Source organism: Alligator mississippiensis, chromosome 5 (genome assembly GCF_030867095.1).
Source record: "Alligator mississippiensis isolate rAllMis1 chromosome 5, rAllMis1, whole genome shotgun sequence".
Taxonomy (NCBI): domain Eukaryota; kingdom Metazoa; phylum Chordata; order Crocodylia; family Alligatoridae; genus Alligator; species Alligator mississippiensis.
The window spans coordinates 98,347,786-98,366,074 of NC_081828.1; the positions used below are offsets into that span (position 1 = coordinate 98,347,786).

At 42.5% G+C, this 18,289-nt stretch overlaps 1 protein-coding gene across 8 annotated transcripts in view; it reads right to left on the reverse strand.

The window, feature by feature from the left end:
• DNAH5 (dynein axonemal heavy chain 5) overlaps positions 1–18,289 on the reverse strand; it is a 278,412-nt gene that overhangs the window by 203,713 nt on the left and 56,410 nt on the right. For all 8 annotated transcript variants that reach the window (XR_009462504.1, XM_059728602.1, XM_059728606.1 and 5 more), the window contains exons 4-10: positions 15,328–15,491; positions 11,800–12,021; positions 10,044–10,181; positions 6,977–7,153; positions 4,431–4,544; positions 1,791–1,898; positions 897–1,019 (exon numbers count right to left, since the gene is read on the reverse strand). Coding sequence is in view for 7 of the 8 variants with exons in the window: in XM_059728602.1 (XP_059584585.1) it covers positions 897–1,019; positions 1,791–1,898; positions 4,431–4,544; positions 6,977–7,153; positions 10,044–10,181; positions 11,800–12,021; positions 15,328–15,491 (1,046 nt within the window). In the remaining variant the exon portion in view is untranslated. The remainder of the gene's footprint in view (positions 1–896; positions 1,020–1,790; positions 1,899–4,430; positions 4,545–6,976; positions 7,154–10,043; positions 10,182–11,799; positions 12,022–15,327; positions 15,492–18,289) is intronic.

The following is an 18,289-nucleotide window of genomic DNA, read 5'->3' on the forward strand; positions in this document are numbered from 1 at the left end:
GTTTAACATTTAAATGTTTTAAACCATTTCTGAAGTATTGAAAAGCCAAGCTCCTCCTAGAAGAGATTAATCCTTTTTCTGACCTCATTGTCTTTAGTTCAGCAGTGGTACTTAAATCACCACTTCTAAAATTTTTTAGCATTGGCTGGAACAATCTGACTTTAAAGCCTATTACTTTGCAGTATGCAATATTTATTCTTTCAGCCATGTAGAGACATAGGTTTAGATGAACACTTGTTCTGAAACTCAATATTTCCACTATAAAACTCGTATCTCCAAGTCTTTCAGACGTTGAACTCATTTAGTTTAAAAAATTTTTTTAATTTTTGGAAGAGCCCAAATCTTCTCAGGTCCTTCCTTAACAGGACAGAGTATATATGCACCGAGTAAAATTTTTTATAGTATCATTTTATTTTTTTAAAAGAATCTACATCCTTCCTGTTCACAACATGCCCCTTCTTCATTTTAACCCATATGCGGTTCTCTAGTTAGCCAATAATTGGGCAGTGGCTCTAAACAAACATTATTCAGCAAGAATTTTCAACTCCTATAAACACTAGAAGTGTACATGTTAGGCACTTAGAGCCAATTTAAGATAGTGAGTCCCATCTTTCTAAAGTAAGCCAATTAGATTACTCTTGCATATTACTACTTTGATAACTAATGACAAGCGTTAGGAGTTTTCCTCATTTAATCTTTGTCATTCCATCCTCTTTTTGATCTGCCAAGTAAACATACTTTATCCTAGATGTCTTCAAATAAAAGCTTTTATATTTTTCACCAATTACTTTACTGTAGTGTAACTTGGATTCAGCTTTCCATTTAAAAAAAAAAAAAAAAAAACAAAAAACCAACAACTTGTTGCACATTTGAATCACACAACACACTGAAGTTACCTGCTTAAGTCGAATAGTTGCTTGAATCTTTTCCACAACTATATCTTGAGGTTGATCCCAGATGGTGACACTATTGTCATTTGTCATGTATGATTTACATGCTGTTATCATCTGATTTGTTACCTAAGAAGAAAGTTATTTCTAGGTTTATAACTAAGCAAGACTGAAAATGTAATCTTTTGTTTTCCATTCACTCAATAGTGGCCAAAAACATGCAAAAAGAAGGCAAAACTTCCAGTCAGGCAAGAAAAGCAGCTTCTCTTCTTGTATCAAACATTGCTGTCATTTCTCAGGAGATGTGGTGCTGGCTAAATCACTAACAAATCAAATCAAATGAAGCCAATTGTCTAGATCCTGAAATGCCCAATGAAGGTTCCAAGTTGCAAGAAAGACTCTATACATTTGAGTCCAAAGCACTAAGTCATGCATTACTGTACTTGTTAAATAATTTATTTTTTCAAATAAGTTCATGGGGGTTTTTAATAATAAAAACTGAGTGACAGAAAAAAAATATTAAGTTTGCAAATCTGTCAGTATGTTGAAAGCCAAATATACCATTGGCATAAGCAGTTAAAATCACCATGAAAGTCAATCCAGTCCAACCCAATTCTACTTGGGATGAGTTCCAACAGACTTACCAGTTTTCCTCAAAAGAGCTCAGTTTTTGTTCCAACTTAATGTCATGTATATTAGTATCATAGGGGGTGGAGAGACACATTGAGATGTTAAGTGTCTCTATCTCATATTTGTAGGAATCCCCCCCCCCCCAAAAAAAAAAAAAAAAAAAAAAAACCACTATTTCCATGGATGGAGGGCTACTTACAATTTCTTCTTTCTACTTGAATAAAGAAGTTACACATATGGTAATAGCAGGAGCCTATCATGCACACCTACCTTCACAAACAAAGAGGTTATCTTCTCAGAGGTATTGTAGTAGAGTGAGATGTTATGAATCATTTTTATTGCATTTATGAGTCCTGGAATAGCCTCTACCATGGATTCCTAAGGAAGAAACCACAAAAAAAAAAAAAAAGTCAGAGATTGGTTCATGACTGCCTTTTATCTATCAGAAGGATGAGAAACGGTTAAAAAAAAAAAGTGTATAAAGGATGAAAGGCAGGAAACACCACTAAGGAGGAGTATGCCCTACTGGTCCACACCTGGAGGGAGCAAACTAGAAAAGCCAAGGCTGCAACTGAACTCCAGCTGGCTACACAAATAAAAAAGTCCTTCTTCAGATATGGGGAGTCAAAAGAAAAACAAAGGCAACGTTGGACACCTGCTAAACCAGCTGGGGCAGCCGACTACCAACACCCAGGAAAAAGCCAATCTGCTTAATAATTACTTTGCATTGGTTTTTCACCAGCCCAAAGAGACTACCCTGCCTAACAAGATGCAGGATGACAAGATTGAGGATTAATATATGCCCACCATTGGCATTTATTCCTTTCAGGAATATAACCTTGAGGGAGCATCTTGAGAGGTTGAGCCCCCTTAAAAAAACAAAACAAAAAACAAAAACAGCTGGTCTGGATAGGTTGCATTCAAGAGTGCTAAAGGAACTGGCAGACATCATAGCGCAGCCACTGGTGAGAGTATTCAAGAACTCATGGTGCTCAGGGGAAGTACCTGAAGATTGGAAGAGGGTCAATGCAGTGTGAATCTTCAAGGAAGGAAAAAAGACCTGGGAAACTACAGACCAATCAGTTTGACCTCAATCCCTGGGAAGATTTTGGAAAAAATTAGCCTGAACAGTGGTTTCTTTGACTAACAGAAGGCAACATTCTGAGAGACAGACAGCACGGGTTTGTTGCAGGTAGGTCTTGCTTGGCCAATCTCATTTCTTCCTATGACCAGGTGATGTATCACCTGGACAAAAGGGAAGAGGTCGACTTTATATTTGAGCTTCAAAAAAAAAAACAAAAAAAACCACAAACTTTTTGACCCGATGTCCTCATGGAAAAAAATTGGGCAGCTGCAGCTCTAAATACTCCACAAGCTGGGGAACTGGCTCTGAGGTTGGACCCAGAGAGTGGTAGTTGATGGAACCAAATCAAGATAGTACTTGGTGACTAGTGTCATCCCACAAGGCTCTGTTCATAAACCGAAGAGTGAGGTCTGAGAAGACATCAATCTGGACACTTGTCAAAAGCAGACTAGCCAAGTTTGCTGATGACACCAAGCTTTGGGGAACGGCATCCACCCTTGAGGATAGGATGGTGATCCAGGCTGACCTCAATAGGCTTGCAAGGTGGGCAGTTGAAAACCTAATGACATGCAATACAGAGAAGTGTAAGGTGCTCCACCTTGGGAACAAAAACCCGCACCACACTTATAGGCTTGGCAATGCTACACCCACTAGCACCACGACCAAAAGAGACTTGGGGGTCATGACTGACCAGAAGATGACTAAGGTACCAATGCAATAAATTGGTGGGGAAAGCAAACAACAAAAACCTTTGGCTTGCATCTACCGATGCATCTCAAGCAAGACCCAGGATGTCATCCTCCCACTGTACTCAGCCTTGGAGAGGCCACAGCTGAATTACTGCATGCAATTCTGGGCTCCACAATTCAGGAAGGATGTGGAGAAGCTTGAAGGAGTCCAGAGAAGAGCCACACATATGCTCAGAGGGCAAGAGAACAGGCCTTATGAAGAGAGGCTGAGAGCTATAGTACTCTTCAGCCTGGAGAAGCTCAGGCTCAGGGGTGACATGGTAGCAGCCTATAAGTACATAAGGGGTGTGCATCAGGATCTGGGGAAACACCCGTTTACCAGAGCACGCCAGGGGATGACCCAACAGTCAAACTCTTGCAAGACCGTTTTAGGCTGGACATAAGGAAAAACATCTTTATTTTCTGACCCCCAAGGCCTGGAACAGACTCCCCTCCAGAGGTGGTGCAAGAACCTACTCTGGAAACTTTCAAGAAACATTTGGACGCTTATCTTGTTGGGATCCTTTGACCCTAACCGACTTCCTGCCCCTTGGACAGGGGGATGGACCCGATGATCTTATGAGGTCCTCTCCAGCCCTAACATGTTAGCTAGAGGTCCCTTACATTTTTAACTATTATTCCATACTTCTTGCTTCCTTCACACATTGCACATACCTCATCTCAATCTCCAACTATAAAACACTTCAATGATGCGAAGCAAATGCTTCCAAGTGAAGTTTTTAATGAAAAAAATAAATAAATAAATATTCAACCCTGTCTGTCTACTCTTCTCCATTTTTATAGAGGTTAACTAGGTCAGTGTTACATATCCCTGTATGGCCCACAAAAAAATTGTTTGTCCTGTCCTGGCATCCATGAAAACTTAGTACCGTCTACCAAGTAATTTACCTTAAGCCATAGTAAAATATAATCTTATTCTGGGACTGTTCACTTGAACCTCAATCTGGATGCAGGTAGTTAAAATTAAATAAAAATGGAAAGTCACTTCAGAATGCTAAGTCATGCCCATCGGCTAGAAGTGTTGCGTGTTCAGTTGCAACATGAAACCTTTTAAACTAGTGAGGAGCTATTACTTACAGGGCCACAGTTATACAAGGGGTCGCAACATTTTTCAAGTGTGTAGAGATACTTCACATTATCTTTGGCTTCATTAGCTGCATTAGTGATCCGAGTATCCAGCTCTCGCCAGCTCTAAGCAGGAAAACAAGTTTAAAAAAAAAAGGAATTGGCAAATGTGTTTTTCAACAAGGCATGTTTTAAAAAGCACAGCTCCATTGCTTCAAGGCTATTATTGAATTTAAAAAAAACCACAAACCCCTACAATAGTGCTTGTTTACTTCAGATGAGAATGCAAGACTTCCCAGTCTTACAGCCACAGTTTAGGAGACTATATAAAAAAAAAAAAAAAAAAAAAAAAAAAAAAAAAAGTGTCAAGAGAGAACAGACTTGCTATTGCTAACAATATTTTATAGTTATGTCTGATATTTTTCAATACTCTGGAACATAATTACTTTATATTGATTATTCCAAACAGGGAACTTCCATTTGTGCAAATGTCTGGGTTTGGGAAAACACTCTAGGTTCTCAGATCATAAATGTGTTAAGTTTCAGAGAGAGCAAGTGTGTGTGTGTGTGTGTGTGTGTGTGCGTGCACGCGTGTGAGCACACACACCCCCCCCCCCCCCTCAGCTGTTCAATTAGTATTGCCAGGGACATCTTAGCCTATTTTGTTTTCTCTCTATTTTTTTACCTAAGCTTCTTACAGTATGTGATCCTGACCTATGCACACCTAAAGAGTCTTGAGATAAAAGGAACATACACATACAGTTACTAACACTGAATTGTAGGATTGGAGTGTTGCCAAAGCCATAACAGTCTGGGAAATGTATTAGAGGTGAGGATTTTTTTCTAATATAGTTTTATTAGTGCAACTGTATACTTGGAAGATCTCTCCCAAAAATATAGTTGGTCTAGTTAAAAGGTACTAGAAAAAAAAAAAATTGTCCTGTAATATTAAGTTGGACACACATGAACATGAATTGACCCTTGCTGGCCCCACTTACTCCCCAGCCCCAACAACCCCTGCCCCCACAGCTCCTCTTCATCCCTGCCCCATGCCCCACCTGCCCCCCCAGCCCCCCTAATCACTTCCCCACCCAGCCCCACCCCTCCACCTGTCCCCCAAGCCTCCCTGGTCCCTGCACTGCCCAGGCCCCGCTCCCTTGAGCCCCCTTAATCATTGCCCCACCCATCCTCACCCCCCCTGCCCCCGAGCCCCACTATCACTGCCCTGCCTGGCCCCATCCCACTCCAGCCCCTTGAGCCTCCTTCATCACTGCCCCTCCACCCCAGCATCCCCACAATTTAAACACAAAAAAAACCCCTGGCAGTCACTGGCACTATCAGCTGAGGCAAAAAGCCCCAAATCAAATTTGCACCACTTCTTTTGTAGCTGCAAGTGCACATGCCTGCATGCGTGGACATGCCCTGTGAGTGCAAAGCTGCAGGTGTCATGGAGCTCCTGCAATAGAAGCAGCCAGCGCTGCGCTGGGGGCAAGGAGCTCAGCCATGCAGTCTGTCCAACCGCTTCTATCCCTTTCCCTTCTGCTCCCCAATGGAAAGGCTGACCATAGTTGAGACGGGGAAAAGAGAAGAACTAACCCCCCCCCCACCCCACCCCAACCTACTTTGCCTTAAAGGGGCCATGCCAGCCAGTGTCAGTCCCTGCTCCAGCTAGAGATGACAGGGGCAGCCCAGATAGCTCTGCCCAGCCCAGAAAGCATGCCAGGATGCTGGGGGTGTTTGGCTCAGCTTAAACCAGCAAGGTGTCTGGGATAAACATTGCACAAACTGGCTTGAACCAAATCAGTTAAGTCTCAGTACATTCCACCAGGAATCTCCCAAACCTGTTTTGGCCATTTTCAAACCAATTTATACGGACTGAATGTTTGTTCCGTTGCAGGTTTAAACTAGTTTCTGATCACTTAAGCCACTTTGTGGATAATGTCTGCCCCTAGCTGAAAGGTTGTAGTCAGTCATCAGTAGCCAACCCACAAGCATCTAACACAATCAAGTGGCAAATGTTAGCAGCAATCTCTTCTTGCTAGTGATCAGTGCATAAAATTGAGGTTCTTAAAACGCAGAAAGAAAAGCAGATACGCAATTGAGAGTGGCAAACTTTAGGCATGTGGTAACATCAGAGTTTCATATTATAGGATGGATATTTTAAATAGGAAGCAAAAAGAAAAGCATCTTGCAGATTTCTGCATTTTCAGTTTGGTTTGGGTAGGGAGGAAGGGAGCAGTCAGTATCTTAAAAAACTAAATTGACTGTTGTTTCAATTTTTGTTTTGTTCATCCATTTCATCTTCTCATGTCACTAAACATTTTTAATTAATAATATTGATTTGTCATGAGCTCTGTAGAAATGGGACAGTGTTTTACCCACCAATAATAATTACTAAATCAAAACCTGAAGTCCTCACTCAGTTCTAGTTTAATCTGATATTTCAAAAGCCCACAAAAAGGACATAAAAAAGAATTTCATGATTTTATACATTAACTGCACTGTGTTCCCTAAAAAAAAGGAAAAGACAGTATGAAGTACAGGTTTAAAACAGGCACCTTCAAAAGTTTGGACTTCGCAGCAGTAAGAACTCCCAGCACTGCCTTCACATCTGACCTCTTCAGTTGGTCCAACAAGTAGTTGAATTTGGATAATCTTTTCTTCCAGTAATCCAGCTCTGCTCGTGGTCCCAAGTCATCAGCCTCCTTCCTCAATTGATCGTTTTCTGCAAGAACCTTTAAAAGCGCATAAAAAAAAAAATAGCGATTATTGTGAATTAGGTTTTCATCTGTAAGGATGAAAGCAATAGATACATCTCAATGTTCAGATATTCCATGGAGCCAGGTCTGGAACTCTTGTGTCTCTTATTCCAAAGAAGTATTGATATCACCAGGCTGGAAAATCATCCTACCGCATATCCAGTTCATTGACTATTTCTACAATATCTTAAATGTTAGCAACTTGAAAAGGTATTAAGTTGGAAGGTGACCAATATGAGAAAATGTATATGCCAGTGGTTAGGTAACTAAAAGTAAAGAAGGCAGCACACCAAAACTTAGGTGCCTGATCTCGCCATGCAAGACAAACAACTCTAACCAGTGGACTATACAGCCTATTAGGGACCCTCTGTCTCCTTGGTTTTATAAATGGAACCTAACCTTTCATTTTTGCCAAAAAAATACTCAATATTAGGACAAGTTTCATCCTCCTGACTTAACTTCTTTTGGTTCACAAAACTGTGTTATTTTCTACTTCTCCTAACAGATTTTTTAAATAAACTCAGCCTTTTAAGCATTTTTTTCAATTTATGTTGCACTCTGGCAAAGTCTTTGAAAAAAATTATCAAGGCTCACATTTGTCCTGCCAGGCTCTCACAAATTATGCTGAGGGGAAACCAGCACGGGTTTGTGGTGGGCAGATTGTGCCTGACCACTCTAGTCTCTTTCTATGACCAGGTTACGAAACGCCTGGACACAGGAGGAGGGGTGGATGTCGTATACTTAGACTTCAGGAAGGCCTTCGATACGGTATCCCACCCCATACTGGTGAACAAGTTAAGAGGCTGTGACGTGGATGACTACACAGTCCGGTGGGTGGTGAATTGGCTAGAGGGCCGCACCCAGAGAGTCGTGGTGGATGGGTCAGTCTCGACCTGGAAGGGTGTGGGCAGTGGGGTCCCACAGGGTTCGGTCTTGGACCGATACTCTTTAATGTCTTCATCAGCGAGTTGGACGAGGGAGTGAAATATACCTCTGTCCGAGTTTGCAGATGACACAAAGCTATGGGGAGAAGTAGACATGCCGGAGGGCAGCGAACAGCTGCAGGCAGACCTGGACAGGTTGGACAAGTGGGCAGAAAACAACAGGATGCAGTTCAACAAGGAGAAATGCAAAGTGCTGCACCTAGGGAGGAAAAATGTCCAGCACACCTACAGCCTAGGGAATGACCTGCTGGGTGGCACAGAGGTGGAAAGGGATCTCGGAGTCCTAGTGGACTCCAAGATGAACATGAGCCAGCAGTGTGACGAAGCCATCAGAAGAGCCAATGGCACTTTATCGTGCATCAGCAGATGCATAACGAATAGGTCCAAGGAGGTGATACTTCCCCTCTATCGGGCGCTGGTCAGGCCGCAGTTGGAGTACTGCGTGCAATTCTGGGCGCTGCACTTCAAGAGGGATGTGGATAACCTGGAGAGAGTCCAGAGAAGGGCCACTCGTATGGTTAAGGGCCTACAGACCAAGCCCTGCGAAGAGAGACTGGGGCACCTGGACCTCTTCAGCCTCCTCAAGAGAAGGTTGAGAGGTGACCTTGTGGCTGCCTATAAGTTCATCACGGGGGCACAGAAGGGAATTGGTGAGTATTTATTCACCAAGGCGCCCCCAGGGGTTACAAGAAACAATGGCCACAAGCTAGCAGAGAGCAGATTTAGATTGGACATTAGGAAGGACTTCTTCACAGTTCGAGTGGCCAAGGTCTGGAACGGGCTCCCAAGGGAGGTGGTGCTCTCCCCTACCCTGGGGGTCTTCAAGAGGAGGTTAGATGAGTATCTAGCTGGGGTCATCTAAACCCAGCACTCTTTCCTGCTTATGCAGGGGGTCAGACTCGATGATCTATTGAGGTCCCTTCCGACCCTAACATCTACGAATCTTGTAGTTTCTTGCAAGTGGTTTTAAAGAATTAAAAAAAAGGTAACCCATCTTGGTTAAACATACAATAGTACTGGATTACCTTACAGGTAAGAATCTTGCTTGCTTTTATGTATGCTGCTATGACAGCTTAAAATTAATATGATTTCTTTCTTGAGGTTTGTGAACAGTGTTTTTTCCAGCCATCTTTAGTTAAAAAGATGATTCCATGTGGTAGAAGCTATCCAGATGCCAGTTTTCATTACTGTTCACCAGTAAGAGCCTTGCCTTCCCACATTTTGAAGATATAGGGTTAAATTTATAGAAGAGTACTATCCATCATTGCTGGTTTGGGATTTGCTATTATTTTGTTATTTAATTATTGTATGTCCCAAATTAAATACATTTTCTTACTACTGTTTCTCAGAGTCTGTGAGCACATAGGCTCATTATATACTTTTGCTTCCAATCAATTTCCATACCTTGCCCCCAGCTGATGTTTTCAGGGTAAGTTACAGAAAAGTGCATACTACTGCAAGAATTGTGTTAAAAAAAGGCACCACACATACAGAGTTGGAAGTTTGATTTAGCTTAATAGAGAATTAAGCTAACTTCTTAGTTTTAAAAATAGTTTATAAAAGCAAAATAAAATCAGCTGAGAATTCTTAATTCAATTAGTTTAATTAAGCAGAAAACTCCTACCATAGCTATATGACTTATGTTTTAGCTATTTGGGAAATAAAAGATTTGACACATTCTGAGCTTTACATGTTTAACTCTCCCTTTAGCAATAGAAAAAACAATTTTACATACTAAAAGGTAGACAAAGTTCTATATGTTATACCAACTAGAAAATTTAATTGTTTCTTAACCATATCCACAGAGTAATAGTGCTTTTCACTAGTCATGTGCTTTGTGTTCCATGTCAATGGGATTTATTAGCATTTCAACATGCACCTAAGAGGAGCTGGTCATGTTTCAGATTTATGAGGTATATCACCTGCTCAATTTGTTTGATCCATACTTTCATGCAGTCTTCTAATCTTTCTAGACTTTCTGTACTGTTAGCAACAGCAATGTAATCTGAAGGTCCCTTCAAAGTTTTCCAGTCATATGTTTCACATGCCTTTAGATTCACCTATTAGCAGGGGGGGGGGAAAGGAAAGTTAATTCCAAGACAAGTTATTCCTAGAACAGTACTTTCTTTCAAAACAGGCTTGCTTTCCTCTCTTGAAGAAAAGTTTGCAGTATTGTTACATCTCAGCTGTGTGTTCTTGGGCAACCCTGGCACAGGATGCAGTCTGACTCACAAAAGGACTCACCCCCCACCCTCCTCTACCTAAGCAAAACTGATTAAAGATGCAGTAAGACACGCACCTAAGACCCTCACCAGATAAGGGTGACAAGAGTGAACCAACTGCCCTAGGTCTCATTTGCATCTGAGATGGAACCAGATGACCATTCATTTACATGAGAGATGGAGAACAGAAAGCCTGAAGCAGAGACTGTAGTTAATTCTGGAACCAGAGAAGCAGGGGAGCACTGCATGATGGGGAATCTGTGCTCCAAATGTTAATCAACCCATGTTCACACACACCCAGCTCAGCATTTATCAGACCAGTTCTAATCTGGATTTGCTAAGGACTTCCATATGCTTAGCAATAAATAACTTTTATAGTCAGCCTGGTAGTAATTGGGTATATTTTTCCTTCTCTGCTTCTTCCCTCCCGTGCTCTGCAGCAACACTTCTTTTACCTATGCTAAAGATCCCTGTGAAGCCCAAAAATATTGTGGGCTCTGCTCATCAAGAGGCCAAAGATTGGGACGTGCTGAGTTTGAAACACGTAAGGGGATCAGCTTGTACAGGCTGATTGACCCAGTTTGACTCAGACATGCCCTTATGAACTGAATGCTGGCCCATGAGGGTGTCAGCTGGACACCCAGCCGGATTCAGAGGGATTCTGTTCACCTGTGTGCTTGCGTCTGACCGTATTTTATTGTTGCTCTTATGAACCGATTCTTGGCATATGAGGGTGTCAGCCTGTCCATGCCGATCAGCCCGGCCAGGTCAGGCACATTACGTTAGAGAGTGTGAGTGTGAGTGTGAGTTTTGGTGACTGGAGGAACCCAGTCCCATTGAGATTGAGTCCTGCAAGATAGCTCCACTGGAGGTGAGGGCTTGCAGAAGGGAGAAATACAGCTCCATATAGTAACACAAGCAGCACATTGACAGAATCACCAAGACCCTAGAAACTATCCCTAATAAATGAGCACACCCCAAAGTAAATGGGCAAATCTGGTAGCAGTATATACTTGCACAAGATAAACAGGAGCATTTTCTGGGCTCAATCCAGAAAACAAGGCACTTTGAAATGTAAAGACACTGGTATCAGCACCATGGCCTGAAAGTTTAAGACTTCTAGATGCTCTTAATTTTCGTTCTATAAAGCTCTAACTTAATGCAGGAAAGTCTGAAAAAAAAAAAAGTCACAGCTCTTCACAACTCAAAGGGTGAAGGGTGGTAGGAAGAAAGTAAGTGACCATCCAAGCTCTAGAATTCCTCACCCCTTATCCTCATAAGGGAAAGAAGAATAAATTATCAGTAAGTCTAGTACTCAATAGTGCCATTCTGCCTGAAGTTTAAGAAAAAAAAAACCAAACAAAAAAAAAAAAACAACCTTTAAAATGAAATGCTGAGGTAACCAGCAATTCAGAGCTCTTCGTCTTTCCTGCAGCCACTGACACGTCAGTCTTACCTTCTCCATGAGACTCTGCTGAGCACCTGATAAAGCACTCACAAATCCCTCCAGAGAGCCAACAAAGTCCTGCCCAATATTAGCTGCTTGCTGAAAACCACCAAGCTCTTCCCCACCATGATTCATGGTTTTGAGGGCTGGAATGAAGATGTTGGATAGTAAATGCTGCACACTTTGCAGTAAGCCACCTTGAGCAGTATCTATCATATTGAAGTTCACTTCCTGCAAGAGAGGATAAGGCACATCAAAAGGGTTAACAAAACTAACCATAAAATAGATATGAGCAGCATCAAGGTATTCAATGAATTACAGCTAAAGTCTTAAGATGACTTTAACATATTGTCCCTCGTAAGGGTTATAGGAGAGGTCTGTAAGGGGATTAATTTAATTGTCTATCATTGAGTGAGTCTATTATAGTTTGTTTTTTTAATACAGAGTTCACCAAAGGCTGATGGTTCCCATGACAATTCTCTATGTATATTTGTCAATACTCTCCAAAACAGAAATGTAGAGAGATTTCACCCTTGAATAACCTGAACTGATATGCTGACCTTGTAGAATTCAACACTGAAATGAGCATGTTTGTTTCCCTCCTCCCCCCACTACCAACTGCTGATCTTTTCAGTAACCCTTTCTATTCTTTCATTGACAAAAACCATTTTGACTCCTGCTCTGAAGAAATTCAAGACGTCTACGATTCCTCATTCTCTAACCATTCAATATAAAGCCAGAACATCTAAGCTCAAATACTATGTCAGTTGTGGGGGCAAATATATTGTGGTCCTGGATATAATATACAACTTCCAAACCAAATTTATAATTTCTATCATTTTTAGTTTAAGGCTTTAACTAAATAATTGCGTGTCATAACGCTACCTTGCAGGATCAGATAGATTAAGGCAAACATTTCACAGGCAACTAATTAAGTGATCAGTATTCCTGAAGAATGAATTAGAAACTGGAAAGAGAAGTAACAACGCTGATTTTCCTGGCATAGTATTAAAAACATTCTGACTAATTTTGGTCCGAGTTCTTTGCAACCAAAGAATTGCTCTATTTTTCTTTAATCAAAAGAAAAATGAAAAAATTAAGAGCTGGCATTTTCCATGGGGTACCTAAAGTCTAATGAGGGGGCCCACAAGTCTAACGAGGTTGAAAGCCACTAGTTTATAGAATCTCAACATGTTCAGCAGAAGCAGAAATGACCCAAGCAGGGTGCGAGGCCCGGGGCAAAAATCAGCCTGTGCAGGGCCCCGCCCCCAAACACAAGGAAGCCAGCAGTGGATTCAGTGGTGGGGAGGGTGCCAAGTGGCTGGACATGAAACCAGCAGCAGTGTGGAGTCACTGTGGCCACTCCACATGGGGTCCCCCAAAGCACAGGGGCTGGGGCAGTCATCCCAATTCACCCCCCCCCAGGGACAGCCCTGAGTGTACATAATATGTTTAACTTAAACAACATAATATCTGGCTCAGAATGTCCTGCACCACTTCACAAGTAAGGAGTGGAAATTCTTAGGCACCAAAAAACCCAATATTTTCAAGCTAATTGACTCTATAGAAGTTAAATTCTCTAGTCATGGGAAATTTAGGTACTTTTGAAAGTGTTATTCCATCCACCATTTTTTGGCCCAAAGGTAACGTAATATTCTTCAAAACTCATTCCAAATTAAATCTTCTTACAGTCAGCTAGTCTAGAGATAAGGATGTGGAACAGCAGTTGTTTATATGCCACCTCTCTCTGGGAAAAATTAAGACAGTAAGTAAGTATGACTCCCATGTTAATAATTTTATTAGAGAGGAATGGGCACAAGTCTCCAAATAAGGAAAGGTGGCAAGCCCCCAGCTTCTGTATCTGAACCCTAACAAACATGAACCCGAACCCAAACATAAGCCTGGAACTGTAACCTAGACAGGAACCCAAACATGAACCTGAACATATCTGAACCTTAACAGACCCAGACCTGGACCTATATGTGTACATGAGCCCGTATCTGAAAGCCTGAACGTATTGGAACCGGAAAAGGAACCTGAATGCATCTAAACCCGAATCCAAACCTGCACCTGAAAATCTGAGCCTGCACTGGCACCTCAATCTGAACCGGCACCTGTATATGAACCTGCACTGGTACCAGAACTAGAACCGGTAGCTGAATACCTGAACCGATTCTGTAGGTCTTTCATTTTAAAAGACTATAAAATTTGAAAAAAGTCTAGGAAGTCACACATTAGTGCAACCACTAGTACAAATGAACAAGCATGTTTTGTGGGATGTAAAACCCTGGGAATCCTCTACCTGGAGTAGCAAAATGTTGAACCAAGGCATCAGCTGTTGTTATTTGATCAAATGTATGTGCAAGAGGGTAGTTGGCGTTTGTTACCCTGAGCTCTACTCAAGGTTATTTTAGTCTTGTCTTTAAACCTTGTTCCGACCTTAAATTCTTCTTTTACCTACCAGTATATGCTTCAAACCTGTAGCTGACTATTTCTAGCACAATTCAGTTGCAGCTTAATAACCCACCATGTTTATCAGGCAATCAGATTCCAGAAGTTTATACCAACAAATAAACACACTTCTGGAATCCGATTGCCTGATTAACACATACATACATGCAATTCTATCATCTTTAGTTTAAGGCTTTAACTAAATAATTATATATAATTTGAATCATCAACTGAATTATCTATTTATTTCAGTTGATTATTTGAACCCTGGCAGGTTCCCTCTGTCTCTCATTTGAACCTGACACCCTTACTATATATATATATTAGGCCTGTGAGAAGCAGCTAGTTTATATATTAATTAGCTAGTTATATTAATTTGCCAATATATTAATCAGTTAGTTAATTATATTATTTCAGGTACTTGTACATGCGATTCGAACCCCTGCCAGGCTCCATCTCCTGCCTGCTCCCCCAGCCCCCTGCCCTCCCCCTTCCCCAAGCACCTCCCACCTGCTCCCCAAGCCCCATCAATGGCTGGCCTGCCCAGTGTCCTGGTACTTTAAAAGTAAATAAATAAAACTAAAGTAAAATAAGTGAAATAGAAGCCCCACACTCACCAGCTGCTGCAGCAGCCATTGGGGCCTCATGGCAGAGCCCCCCCCCCCCCCCCCAATGTAGTTCAGGGCAGTGGAGACATGTCTTCCTGCCCCCCCCCCCCCCCCCAGCAGGATCCAGCGAGTTTGGGGCTTTTAAGTGCTGGGATCCTAGGGCTGAGCGGGTGGGCAGGGGATGGGGCCTGTTTGATTTGGAGATTCAGCGGCAGTGGAATCTCCGAATCAGATTCAGCCAAAACTGATTTGGTACAGCGATTCAAATCACTGTCCCTCAAGTTGACCGAATCTGAAGCGAATACTAGCTGCTTCGCACAGGACTAATACACACACAGAGCAAGGGTGTCGGGTTCAGATGAGAGAGGAGAGATGCACATGTACACACAGATCACCTTATCGGATCTCTGGTTGTAATTATGTCATGGTGATGTTTTATTCAAATGAACTTTATATAGCAATAAAACTATACTCTTACCTGATGGATATTCTCTGCAGTGATGGTTTTGGAAGGGCTGGATCTAATGAAGAACACGCATACACCAGTTAAAGCAACATCTTTTGCCTCTGTCACAAACACTTTTGGTTTTTTGCTTCTTGCTAAGTGAGAAGTAATTGCTGCTCCAGGTATCCCAAATTGACCTATGGGTTGTAGAAAATAAAGAGGGTAACAATTATGAGGAACTCATACATTGAGATTACTCTTTGTAGAGAAGGGATAATGATGGCTGAATTTCCCCAACCTACAATTTTAGAAAGTTTTTATTCTTGGTAATCACTTCCATGAATTGTTAGACTGTATCTGGGTCAGCAACATTTTTGGGCAGAGGTGGGGAAAGAGTGGAAGAAAAAGGTATTTTTGTGCTGAATTTCTTCTAGGCAGGGAATCAACTGAATCCTCACTCTGAAAACTGAGAAATGAAACTTCTGAGCTGAGCTTTACTTGAGATGGTAGTTATTTCACAGCTTTAGGTGCATTCAAGGGAAAAGGAATAGATAGCAAACATTATGTACCTTGAAGCATGGTGCCATACTGCATGCTTTGTAGAATAAGAAAGACTGGCATGGACTGTTAACCATCATGGGGAGTAAAAAAATTAGAAGATATTCAAAACTGATCTGGGGACACAGTTCATGGGAAGAGCAATAAGCATGAGGCATCTTCATAAATTCATCCAAGAAAAGTTGTTGGCATAGCATATTAACAAGTTAGTGCTTACATGTGCACCTGTAAGGCTGCAGCCTGGATCAGCTCTATAAAAAAGGTGCAGGCAGGCTTGTACCCTGCAATACTTGTTAAGTACACTGACCCAGCTACTGCTAATAAAAGGCCAGCTGCCCCACAGCCCCTTCCCTCCAATTAGGTCTGGTGCTGCATTTAAGGAACTCCTCCAGCACCTGAGCCTTGCTGTACAATGTACCAGTCTTTAGTTTCAGAACAGCTCCCATTTCATTAACTTCTCTGTCTTCCCTGGTTTGTGACTCCGCTTCAAGTCTGCAGGGAGAATCCAGAGGCTGAAAGCCAGGAGGAAGCCAGTTTTCTGACTCCTGACCCCTGCTTAGTTTGGCTTATTCTTGGACTTTGCCCCATCTATCCTTTGGACTTGGTAACTAGGCTCCTCTCCCTGACTTGGCATTTTGGCTCCTGACTTGTGGCTTCTCACCCTTATTCCTACAAGCCCCAGCTCCACCCATTAGGCTGGATGGGCTGGTGAACCATGGTACAAGTATGGTGCATTAGAATTCCCTTGGGAATAGAAGAAAAGCAAAGAACTGCAAGAGCTGCAACAAACTAAGAAAAAGCATCAAACATTTGTGAGCAAGCTTGCCTCATTATGGAGGCAAATAGCCAAAAGAGACAAAGAGAAAAAGCTGTAACTTGACCTCACCAGGATCCACTCCTCCTTTTTGGAAGTGTATCTTATAGACACAGTCAAACATGCAGACCTTGGCTTGGCCATTTCAGTCATCTCCAGATTCACCTGGAGATTGCCCTCCCTAACTCTTGCAAAAAAAACTGTCATCCTTGTATCAGACTACCAAGAAGAATGATGATGATTGCCATCTTATATGGACATCATTCTCCCTCCCTCTAAGCACACTGTACGATTGTGGCCGTAAGACTTTCCCACAGAAGTCTACCTCATCAATATTCTAGGGTTTGACAAAAATGACTTACAAAGTGTTAGGACAAGAGGGGTGCTTCGAAAACGGATTTAACTATGGAACAGCAGCATGTTTTTCTGAAGCAGAAAAAGAGTTGCCTTACCACGTGCCTAGCCCTGACACTCCAGGATATATTTTAGGGTTCCGCAATGAGCATAGCTGAATAACAGATTTCTGAATGGAAAGGGAGAAGTGGTTCCTCCCCTATGTAACCCAGGTGAGATGCAGAAGATATCCCTTCAATTGGAGAGGGGGTATCTGCAGGTGCATGTATATTGCAAGAGAGTAGCAGGCAGGCTCTCTTTTTAACCTTGAACTCAGGCATAGGCCTAACCTTCTATGGCCTTCTGATTAGGCTACAGCCTTGCCCCTTGCTGTAGTCCTCCAGGTAGCAGGTGAAGGAGCACTTGATGTTAAGTATAGGTTAGCCTACAAATCAAAAATCACAGGAACGTCAGGCAGCAATGGGACAATAATTGAACATATACAAATACCAAATAAGATGCACATATACAGATAACCTATACAATGAGTTCAGATATAAAACAGCTTACAATCCTTTACAACATAAAAATAAGAGCACAGGGTTACAACAGGAATCCCAGTGGTGTAAGGAACTAGACCACAGCAATAGCAAAGCAGCTGTGCCCGAAGAAAAAGTGGCAACCTAGGGAAAGATCCTCTTACCCTTGTGCACAGAGGGGAGTATAGGGCCCCTGTTTGTCCTGTTTGATAAGGGTAGTGTCATGGTTACAGGCCCCCTCCTAATTGAAGGACCTAGGATGGGGTAATGATGTTCTATAGGGTGAGTTGCCCCCACTCCACAGGGGATTCCCACTGATCACCCACAGTGAGGAAGGCCCCTCCTCCCCTGTAGGAATCCCCTTTCCCTGGGTAACTCATGACTCCCAGCTTCCTCCCTCACAGAGGTGGTCAACCTGTCCAGTCACTGCTTGCAGCAGGAAGGCCCAAGCTGCTTTGTGCAGCCAGCAGGGCCTATCAGCCCTCCCTCAGTCCCCTGGCACCAAAGAGGGTGCCTGCCTAGGGCAGGGTTGGGGACCTGTGCTCCCTTGTGCAGCTGCAGCAACCCATCAGCTCTATGGCCTTGGCAGGAGCAGGGCCATCGATGCACTTGTGCAGGGTTGGGGATCTGCACTGCCTCATGCAGCCACAGTGGTCCTTCAGCTCTACCAGCCCTGTGCAGCAATCCATGTACCATGGAACCCCTGGCACTCACAGAATCAGGGACCCGTGCTCCCTCGTGCAGTCCTATC